General features: G+C 37.6%; 1 protein-coding gene across 1 annotated transcript in view; it reads left to right on the top strand.

Annotated features, from left to right (window-relative positions):
• Nucleotides 1–12,081, top strand: part of LOC127645630 (ephrin type-A receptor 3-like) — a 217,892-nt gene that overhangs the window by 24,370 nt on the left and 181,441 nt on the right. The window contains exon 2 of the mRNA XM_052129301.1: nt 10,554–10,618. Coding sequence (XP_051985261.1) covers nt 10,554–10,618 — 65 coding nt within the window. The remainder of the gene's footprint in view (nt 1–10,553; nt 10,619–12,081) is intronic.

Raw genomic sequence — 12,081 nt, 5'->3', positions numbered from 1 at the left:
ACTATCACAAATGCTCTTATCAAAACCTAGTAAGCTGCCTACGGAGACAGCATGATCACAAGGGAATTCCGTTGTTCGTTCTGTTAAATGCACCCCATTCTCATTGAAAAGTGGTATTACCCATCAGACATCTTAGCATCAATTTAAATGTTTTGAACTTTTCACGTGGTGCTATTGATGCATTGTGCAAGCAGCCTAAGGGACATGGGTTCTGGTCCTACAGAAACTAGGAAGTAATCACTTTCACGTAAATGAATAATGAGCTTGATTCGGAGGTTGCATTTTTGAGAGGTTGCAATATTTTATTTTTCTCCACTGAGAGTTAGGTTTTGGGTTGGGGATTGGGTCTTCATAATTTTAAGTGGAAAACAATGCTCAGACTTGCCCATTTGCTCAACAAAACTTAAAGCTTCGACCACAAGGGGAATCTCACAATGAAGTGTGAGACGAGTCTCCCGTGCAAAGTGCTGTTTTGTGTGGCACGTGGAGTTGCTGCCTATGTAGTGTTCCAGCAGGGACTTAAAACAAAATGTTTTACATTTTGGTTTGTTCTGAGCAGAAACTGTATATTTTCGTTGCGGTTCCGGTGTTCTGCTGCCTCCTTTACAATTGGTATCCTGTTAGAACAAACAAACAAAAAAAAAAACAGTTAATTAGAATCTTTATTTTTCTTTTTGTAACATTACTCTGTGAAGGATGTGTGATGTACAAGTTGCAGATCAGAGCTCTCAAGAATAAAAGAACCTGTTCTGGAATAACAATTTCAAAATAAGAAACTTGCCTCAAAACAAATAAGTCAAAATAAGCCACACAGCGGAGCTATTTGCACCCCAATAGGCTGGTGAAACCACAGAAATACATGAAAAACTAACCAATAAATGTCTCTAAAGTGGAATGAGGTGTAAAGATGAATGTGTACTGTTGTCCTAATGACTGCGGTTCGAATCTACCTTTTGTCCCACACTTTTTTCCCATCCGATTTCCTGTTTCCACTCTTGATATTTCCTTTAATATTACTTAAAATAATAGAGAAAAAATGATTATAAATTTAGATTTTATCGCAGTGATTTGGTTACGGTGAATGTCGGGGCATGCAGAGAAGGGTCTGATCCAGAAGCGGGGTCTGTCGATCGCAATCGTTCCAGTGTGAAACCACGGTTACTGTGGTAAAACCAAGGTCATTTTTCTAAGGTAAGGTTAAGGTTAGGTTTAGGGTTTTGGGTTAATATAGTGTGTCTGTGGGACTCTAAATAAACATAATAAAAACACTGCATTGATGCCCATACTGTATGTTAGTATTTAAATATGGGCACAAATAGTATTTTACACTATTTGCTACAGGGTGCAATTAGTATCTACCACTATTTGAAAATAATATCTGCCACTATTTGCACTGGGGTGAAAATAGCATACAGGTATACCACTGGTGCAAATAGCGTCTGCCTTCAATTACCCATATGGGGGAATTATCAGCATAGAAATCATAACAAGCAAAGCATACAGTAGCCATAAAATAACATATTTTCAATAAATGCATTGTATATTGTATTAATATTGAATATATCCCCCAAAATATTTAAAATGTTCCAAAAATACATCTGGACATCTAAAATCAATTATTAGCCAAAATCTCTCCCCTGCATGCATGCACACACTGCTTGGGTGTGTTTGGACTAAACATAATCTTATGCGGGCCAGATTATTTTATTTTAAACTTTTATTATTATTCGAATATTTTATTAAAGTTTTTTGTTTTATTTACATATCTACTTGTCAGTCAGAACTCGGCAGCATTAAATCTGTATTAATATCATATCTAACAATAATTTAGGGAAGACCTTGGAACAACTGAGAAATAATTTTTTTACCTGAAGATTTCTCCTTGTATCTGGATTAACCGTGCATGTATACGTAGTACTAATTATATATATAGTTGTCTAAAAGGTCTTCAGCAAGTCACAGAAGGCTACATCCTCAATGTGCAATGAGGCAAATACATTTGTGATGCAGGAGTTTTCTACAGAATCAAAGCACATGCATATCATGTTCAACATAAAGAAATAAGAGTAATTTTTTTAGGCAACAGGAAGTGGTGTCATTCAGAAAATCTACTCCGATAAACCATTTAGACTGTGGTTCCATGAAAAAAATTATTCGAACAAAATAATATACCAACATTACAAAATAAAATTTTCACTCCAGAACAATTGAAAGAGACTTTGTTCACATTTTTGGTTACATTCTCCTATAAATTAGTTTGTTTTCTGTTTTCGTTCCTTGGAACATTTCCGACCAGTCCCTGGTAGGCAGTGAAGCAGCTTACTGAAACAGAGTTCAAGTGACCTTGTTCTACTGTTGAACTGAAAAGAGTTATTTTAAAGAGAAGTATTTCTAAATTACTTTATTTAATCTTTTTTTGGTTGAGAGCTATATAAATTCATTTTTTATTTATCAATCCGGGCTGTTACATTATTAAATATTTATCTCACAGGGCTTGTTGTGAATCAGAGATTACTCAGGTTTTTCAATATTATCAACACTTTCTCTAGCAACCAAGTGATTTTGAGGTTCTTTTTGGTTGGCCTTTTCTACAGTTAGTAGAGCCTGATGGCCAGTGGAAAATGAGAATGAAATAGATGAAAAGATGAGGAAAAGAGTGGTCATTGTTTGTGGGTTTCATTGTCCATGCTCTCTCCAGGCCAAGGCTGATGTTGGCAGCACAATAGCAGGGCGACCTGGCAGCTGATAGGGGGAAAAAAGGGACAGAATGGAGATGTGTTTGTGGGAAGGATTTGAATGCCATGTTTTAGACTGGACTGAATGAAGGCTCTCTCTCTCTCTCTCTCTCTCTCTCTCTCTCTCTCTCTCTCTCTCCTCTCAGTCACTGTCACTCTTTTTTTTTTTACAGCATTCTCTTTCTTACTTTCTCTCTAAATCTTTACCCACATGTGGCCAATTTGATGCTGAGGGACTTTGATTCTGTCACTCAAATATCTTGTCTTTTAAAGCTTTGTGTTCCCATGACTCCAAGGATTGTCCTCTTCGTGATGGTCAGAAAGAGAGAGAGAGAGAGAGAGAGAGAGAGTGTGTGTGTGTGTGTGTGTGTGTGTGTGTGAGCGGGCAGGTTTGGGTGGTTTACAAGGGCATGTATTTTAGGTTACAAACTAGTAATGACATTCAGGCTCATATAAGCCCTGATGTTATCTGCTTTTAATATCGGCCATATCCAACCAATAGCAATACAAATGCTAATATTGGCCACTACCAGGATGGTCACTGATATATTTTGCATCTCATTTATTCATTAAATCTCCTAATTTCAAGCCATCTTTGGGAGAGCAGTAATGTTATAACTTGTTCTGAGAGTTTGGAGAGGAAAGGGACTCCTCCATATGCTTTTCTGATGACTTTGGCTCATTAGAAATGCAGTACATGATGCTTGTAACTGCTTACAGGTACACTGACTTAGTCCTCAGCAATGATTATGTGCTCACAAATGTGCCATTGGCTGCCGAGTGACCCAGCATGGAGAGGGCTAACCGAACCCACAGGCTCCCGCATTCCTTAATGTCTTACTGGTGTGAGATGCACGCATCTTCAATTTTCACCTCATTGTACCCCTGCACCCTCCTGTTACCACGACAACACCTTGGCCTCTGCCACAGAGACCGTAACAAAAAGTCCAAAGCACCATTCACAGCCTTATTGAGATGAAGAAATACATTAGGGAGGATGAAAGGGGTGTGTGCATGTGTGTGTGTTTTGTACTTAATGGGATAGTTCACTCAAATGTAAAAATAAACCTGTTGCAAGTGAATGGTGACTGAGCCTTTACACCCTCAATACTAATGTGCTCTATATGTAGGCTGTTACTGTTGATTCTGTAAGTTTGTAAGTGATGTATATAGTCACACATGTGGCTCAGGTGGTAGAGCGGGTTGTCCACTAATCACAGGGTTGGTGTTTCGATTCCCCCCACACGTCTCCACATGCCGAAGTGTCCTTGGGCAAGACACTGAACCCCAAATTGCTCCCAATGGCAGGCTAGCATTGCATGGCAGCTCTTCCATCATTGGTGTGTGAATGAGATGCAGTGTAAAGTGCTTTGAATACTGCTATTGTTAAAAAGGCGCTATATAAGTGCAGACCATTTACACCTGTGTCAATGTCTGTCTTTTTTGGCTGCCGCCCCCATTGTGAAGTCTGCGGCCCTGCCCGAGGTATTGGAAGGGCTGACGGGGTGTTTGATTGCTGTCAGGTAGATTAAAGCAGCTCTTCCACTGGGATTAGAGAGCAAACGGGGATGGAAGTGCAGATCACAGCCAAAGAAACACTGATTGTGCCTGGCCTGGACTCAAGTGCTTCAACAACAGACAAGAGAGAGCATCATGGGGGATCCAGACAAAGAGAGAGAGAAATCGAGAGAGGAAAGGTTTAAAAGTAGTCTCAATTCGTAGAGGTTTTTAGTTATGACATATTAAAACAATATTTTACACAAAGCTTCGAATTCTGTCATCATTAACTCACCCTCATATTGTTCCAAACTTTATGACTTTAGTACTTCCATGCAACACAGTAGATGTTCTACAGAATGTTTACGCTTCTGCACAGTGGAAGTGAATCTGACGGACGCTGTTTTGACGCCATAAAAATTACAAAATGCAATTGTGACTGGGCGGAGGGTGGGGCCGGGTCGTGATTCCACACACCCGGCTCCTAATCAGGCTAATCAAGCCTCAGAGAGGGATAAAGGACAACTGGAAGCTGCAGTGCGAGAAAGATTGTACATAATTAGATAAAAAAATATATATACATACATTGACAGCCCTAATATATCATGGACAATTTCTTGAAGACTACATGGGAAGCACTGCTTCCCTTAAAATTTCATTAAAATTGCAAATTAACATGTTTATCAAATTGCTCTATAATTTTGATAATTATTGTCCCAGTTCAGTATTTTAGGTAACAAAAGTGTGCAATAGCATTCAACACTTTGATGTTATCTGCTTGATTATGTCCGTCGGAGTTAGCGGACGCACAGCCCATAGAACCCCATTGTGACACTGACACAAGAGATAGGCTAGTTCATAATAATTTCTGTTATTCGGGAAAGCAGGCATTGATACTGGTCATTGACGGTAATCACAAAATGACTACATACTGTTTGAATTATTGGCCTGGGCGAGATATTGGTGTCTTGCTAATTAAACCTCATTCCATTTATATCAAGACTATAACATAAACATTTTCCTTTCATGGATGTTGATAAATTCACTATCTTTCCTGAACTGATTCTCTTATAAAAGGAAATAAAAGTAAAAAAGATCAGTTGATTACTATTAAAGTGTTATATTTATTGATTCATCACAGTAAAATCATGGAGTGGACTGCTTGTCTCTGGGGTGTCCTGTTCCAGTAACGGCTGTCCCCAGTCTCTCAGCTTTTCTTTTTCTATGTAAAACACTGCCCGCTGATGATAATCGATACATGGGCATGTCTGCTGGTAACCAAAACCCTGTGAAGAGCCAATGCAGTCTGTTGGAAGAAAGCACAGGTGGTAATGGGAAATTGATTCGGACTGTGTGTTAACACACAGCTGTATAACAGCAGCCAAAATGAATCCCGTACCCCAAGCACAGTTTAAAAACAGTGTAATTGTGCTCACTCTAAACTATTAATCTTATCCAGTATATTTTCCCTTCCTGGCCCAGCCTGGTTTTTTCTTGTTAGTGCTGGTCTAACTAGTGAATTCCAGTTAAATTTAGCTGGTAAAGCTGGTCAGGACCTGCAGCTAAATCCAACATATGCTGGTCACAAGCTAGGCTAGTCTTTTCAGCATGGAAGTCAAAGATAATGCAGGAAGTGTGAGATCATGCTGTGTTGTGTTTGTCATCAGTGTGAGATGAGGGGAGATATGAATCACTATTCTGTAAAGTGTTTTCTGCGTTTGATCTGGTATCGAGTCATTGATGGTGTTTTTTGTCAGTTTTATTGGATAATGATGAATATGAGCTGGGCTGGGACACTAATTGGCTCGTCTTTGAGATTTGAGAAACCAAGTCCAGGCCAAGTTAGAGTTACACGTGCAGACAAATTGACTCCCCTAGGGACAGAGGAACAGAGAGAGAAAGAGAAAGAGAGAGAGAGAGAGAGAGAGAAAGAGGAGGAACAGGAGAAAGTGTGAGAGGATTGAGAGAATGAGAGCATCTAGAAAGAATGAACATATAAAATCTGACAGAACTGTAAGGAATAGTTCACCCCAAAACAAAAATTCTCTCATAATTTACTCACTTACATACCATCCTAGATGTGTATGACTTTTTTTCTTCTACAGAACACAAATGAAGATTGTTAGATTAATATCTTAGCTTTGTTGATCCATACAATGCAAGTTAATTCTGACCAAAATGTTGAAGCTCCAAAAAAACACATAACGACAACATAGTCCAGTTTAATCCATGTCTTCTGAAGTGATCCAAATGGTTTTGGGTGAGTACAGACACAAATCTAACTCTTTTTTCACTACACAACATGCCATTGCATTCGCACAATCATGATTTCAAGTTCGATTACACTTACTAATGCTTGAGCTTAAAATCAAGATCACCAAAGAGATTGCTGATGTCAAGATTTATAGTGAATAATGAGTTATATTTTGTCTGTTCTCTCCCAAAAGCGATTGGATCACCTCAAATGCATGGATTAGACCACTGGAGTCATATGGATTACCTTCATGCTGTCTTGATGTGATTTCTGAGCTTTAACATTGTGGTTACCATTCACTTGCATTGTATGGACCTACAAAGCTTATATATGTTTCTGAATCTTCTTTTGTGTTCTGCAGAAGATAGTATGTCATACACTTCTTCAATGGCATGAGGGAGAGTAAATGATGAGGACATTTTCATTATTTGGTGAACTATTCCTTGAACAGTGCTGCTCTAAAACCAGAAAACAGACCAGCATTACTAGGTGCAGAGACCAACTGAGACCACCAGTTTTTTTTTTTTTCAAGTGTGGCTTGAAAATTAAAGAAAACAAAACAAAATAAATTGACTTTAAAGTTTTGGCTTTAGACAAGAGATGTTTTATCCCTTAAAGCCTATCTAGAGTGGCAGGTGGGGGAAAAAAAAGGGATGTGGTTGTGTTTGTGAATCCTCCAAGAGGAAGAACGAGGTGTGGTATTTAGCTAACTTAAGGTCTTAGGGCTGATCGAGCTCCTTTGTTTCTCTCCTACAGACTTCATCAGCAGCTGGTATGATTAATTGATATAACAGTTATTACCCTGTCATATCCAGCTTCCTCCTTCCTCTTTTGTCACAGAGTTGTTTATTCCATTTTAACCTTTTAGAATTAGTGGTTCTCATTCTCACGACTGTTGTATTGAGTCATCTTCCGCCCTCCATTAGCTGGTGTGCTATTAAAGTCAGTAATCAGTTGGTTTAACCAAACAAAGAACATATAAATGCTCTTTATTCGTTGTGTGTAGTTTTAAAGAGCAACCTTTTCCTCAGACAAAATGTTACCTGTTCACTGAGAAAATGGCTTTAGCAAACATGCTGACACACTTTCGCTGCAACTTTATTTATTTAAAAATGTCACCGTCACTGGGGCGTAATGTGTTGAATCAGGCGTGGAGCTCTTCGTCATCAATCCAGAGGGTTTCAATAGGGACTGGAGAGAGGAGGAGGGGAGAGCTGAGACTGGGTTACAGAATCATTTTGTTAGAAAAAGAGGCACTTTCCTCTGTTCTAATTAAGAGGACATATCCGTATCCTTTTTTTCTCTAATGTTCACCTATAATGTTAATTATTGTAGAAGTTTACCATTATGAGTTTTTCATTTATTGAAGCAATTGAGATGTACACACACATGGAATTTCATACTAGCGCCATCTTAATACATTTTTAATGGAAATGACAACGAGGCTGTGAGGGATAGGCTTACAGTCTCTTCAATGGGCTGTACTGCAGGTTAAAGTGTTTTTGGATCGTTCTGTGGACAAAACATGGAAAAAATATCTGTTCAAGAACATACAGTATTCAAAGAACTCCAGACAACATGACATGTGTAAAATCAGATGCGATCTAGGAGGTTTATACAGCTATATACACCATTGAAGAGATGGCAATGTTTCACTAATCCATCAGAGATGTACTGGGCTTAAAATTCAGCCTAGAACATGGCAATGGTGACACCAAATGGAAATATTAACTAATAATAAGCTTTTCTGAAAATATGGAATAATGTTAGATACATATGCTTCTCACACACTATCATTGATTACATACATTTACAATATTTAAAATTAAAGCTCTTATTACATCTAAATATTCTTTAAAAAAAATACATATTGTATTGTATTTAAGTGCATGCTTATCCAGATAAATAATGTTCCTATTTAGAACCCTTCTGAAATATACTGATGAAATCAAATCAGATATGACATCTGACAAAGCATAGCATTATTATACATATTATGTATATAGTTTTTGCTATATTACTCTTAAGACTTCTATGTAAAACCCCTTTTATGATTCCTCTTTGCATTTGAAATTAGCAACAAAGAAATAGGACATTCACAGCTCGCTGCCACTTTAGTTGTTTAGAAACTTTTTGTGGTTCACAAATTTGATTTACAGTAGATCCCTCTCACCGAGTGAAGGATTGCAGTCAGTCTGCAGGAAACTATGTATAAAACATGAATCCCAGTTCATTAATCTTACACCTTCACTGCACTGTCATTATAAATCAAGGGGAAGGGGAGAGCATATAGCTGAGCATATACAGTGGTAAAACTTGTCATTTACACTTTCACTCTCTACCTTTTTTTCTTTTTTCGATCAAATCTAGTTAAACCATTAAAAGGACAAACAAAGCTTTTAAACCACTTAAGATATGCATGCCAATAACGTGCATATGTGCCAATATGTCAAACGAGCTGTGCTCAGCATTTTCAATATGTTGATATCCTGAAGAACTGATCTGGTGTGAGTGTCTTTAAAAGTGCTGTTGGCCATATAATAGAAAAGTATTAAACAAGCTGTGCTTTATTATTCCATACATTTGAGAGTTTAAGTGAATAGCTCACAAAAAAGACTAAGTCATCATTTACTTACTCTCATGTTGTTCTAAACCTTTTTATTTTTCCCTGTGGAACTCATCTTTTATAGAATTTCAAGACTGCTCTTTTGCAATGCAGTACCACCATTCCACTACAATAAAAGTGGATGGTGATTTATTCTGTCAAGTTCTGAAAAGGTTACTTGTGTGCTACATTCCAAGCCTTCTGTAGTCATATTAGGTTCAATACAAATTAAGCTCAATCGACAGCATTTGCAGCATAATGTTGACTAACACAAAAATTGTCACCGACTCTAAAAACTCCTAAAAAACAGCAAACATTGCAAAATGAATAGGTCTAGTCCATAGGTGTTAAAATACACACTGTTCCAAAAGTATTTGCATGTTAACACATAAAGACTTAAGCATTATGTGTTAACATGATTTTAGTGTGATAATATACTAATATTGCATATTTTAATGTTCATGGACTGGCCCTATTCACTTCCATTTTAAATGGTTAACAGTAACCATGATTTTTGCTTTTTTTAAATTAGACGAAAATATTTTTTGGGGTTGTTAACATTATGACATAAATGCTGTCGATTGATCTTAATTTGTATTAAACCCAGAATATTCCATAAATTACATTCTTCAAAAAGACCACTTTTTTATCTAAATTTTAAGAGATCATGCCGAAACATAAAATTATATTGTACTAACATTTAAAAAAATATATATATTCTATGCTTCAAAGAAGAAATCAAATACTCTGTCAAAGTTTTGATAAATAAAAAATAATTTATGAAATTATAATGAAATGTGACATTTCTTTAGCACTTGCAAATGACCACCAAGTACATATTTTCCTCAATGTGAAAAAGCAATATCTGAAGTGATTAAAAATGAATGACTGATGATGCCGAGACCTCAATTACCCTGGAATGTAGCTTGTAGTAGGAAAACACAGTTTGAGACACAAAGGTTGAAGGAGAGAGACCGGCACCACAATTTAAATAGCTACTTTGATGGTTTGTTGATCCAGTCCCCTTGGTATACACACACACACACACACACACACGTTCCAGAAATTAAGATGAAAATCATCAATATTGCAATTGTGGGCAAACTTTGTTTTGCCAGTAATGCTGTGGAAGTCATGAATGTGTTTTTATCGATATCTCTGATTTACAAAACAGTCTCTCTAAAGTAATGGCTTTCTAGCAGTGTGTTATATCTCCGCCAGATGAACGAGGGCATTGTGGGAGTGATTTAAACTGTGAGGCTAGACTCTCGTCCCTCAGGCTATAGACCTGAATGTCTTCAACTGCTTAGTGATTTACTTGCCAAATATGCAATCTCATCTTACCAGCTTGTTTTCCTCACAATATGTCATGAGGTTGACTGAACTTTAACAAATCATTACTCTTTTTCTCTCCTCTGTGTGCTCTTTCTCTCTCTCTCTCCTCGTCTTTCTTTTTCTGTAGTTACATTGCTGGACACAATGTCTGCTCTGGGAGACCTTGGCTGGGAGGCCTACCCAGCAGAAGGGGTGAGTAATGCATCCAATCAAAATCGAGACATAAACACACACGCCACCTCAAAAATCTTTAATCAATGCTGACTCTTGCACCCAGACAGAATTATGATGTGCTTTGTCCCAGGGACTGTTTCACATGAAATTATTTGAACTATATTGGGACCTTAAAACTATTGCTCTCAGGTACACATTTGAGGCCCATTTAACACATTTTTACTTGCGTCCAATCATCTTTAATCACGTTGTTGCCTCTCAGATGTGCTGAAACTGCACGTGGTTAGACCAGACCTGCACATATGTATTCATAAGCATGGATACAACAGACTGCATACATTAAGATGGTGTAAGCTTGTTCTCAAGTTTTTATAAATAGAGGCCACTGTTATGTGTGTGTATCTTCTAAGCTATAGTTTGGGGACAATTTTGCCACATAAGTGAGCTAAATATGACAAAACCTCATCACGGTATGTACTCATTTGGACATAGTGAAAGGTTAGCTCACTGCAAATGAATGGTGTGCTTTCAATGTCTTTTGTGAACATTATTCACAAGTGAAACATTATTTAAACAGTACTACATAACAAAATAGCCTTGATTTGTTATCGCAATTTTTAACATACTAATTTGTGTTTCTGTTGAATAAATATGAACAACACATTTTCAGTGTACTGCGATTAAGTTTTTTGGATAATATATAGGATATTTAGGGCGGCACGGTGGTGCAGCTGTTAGCACTGTTGCCTCACAGCAAGAAGGTCGTGGGTTCAAACCCTGGTTGCCCCGGCCTTTCTGTGTGGAGTTTGCATGTTCTCCCCGTGTCTGCGTGGGTTCTCTCCGGGTACTCCGGCTTCCTCCCACCATCCAAAAGACATGCAGGCTAGGTTAATTGGTGTCTCCAAAAAAATTGCCCTAGGTGTGGATGTGGATGTGGATGTGGAGGTGAGTGTGAGTGTATGTCTGTCTATGTGTGGCCCTGCGATGGACTGGCGACCTGTCCAGGGTGTCCCCCGCCTTTCGCCCAATGTTAGCTGGGATAGGCTCCAGCCCCCCGTGACCCTGTACACAGGATAAGCGGTTGATGATGGATGGATATAGGATATTTATTTATTTATATACATTTATAATTACTTGCTGTATATCCATGGTCATTACGTGGTTTTACTTTAAAGAAAACTAAAGTGAAGTGAAATGATTAATGTAAGTAAATAAAGTTTTTTTTTAAAATACATTATGATTTCGCAATTAGTCAATAAGGCTATAAAAACATAAAAACACACACACGCACACACACACACATAGTTAGGCAATTTCCAATAGTAAAAGGTATTATATCAATATAATGTTAGGAATTTCATTTTTTATTTATTATTATTATTTAATAATATATGCATTATTATTTAGGAATTGCAAATTATTTTCAAAGACTTTTTAGATCAATCTCCAGTTGGTCAAACTTGCGTCGTCATTTATCATAT

Source organism: Xyrauchen texanus, chromosome 6 (genome assembly GCF_025860055.1).
Source record: "Xyrauchen texanus isolate HMW12.3.18 chromosome 6, RBS_HiC_50CHRs, whole genome shotgun sequence".
In the NCBI taxonomy this organism is placed as follows: domain Eukaryota; kingdom Metazoa; phylum Chordata; class Actinopteri; order Cypriniformes; family Catostomidae; genus Xyrauchen; species Xyrauchen texanus.
This window is presented reverse-complemented; position numbering and strand designations above follow the sequence as displayed.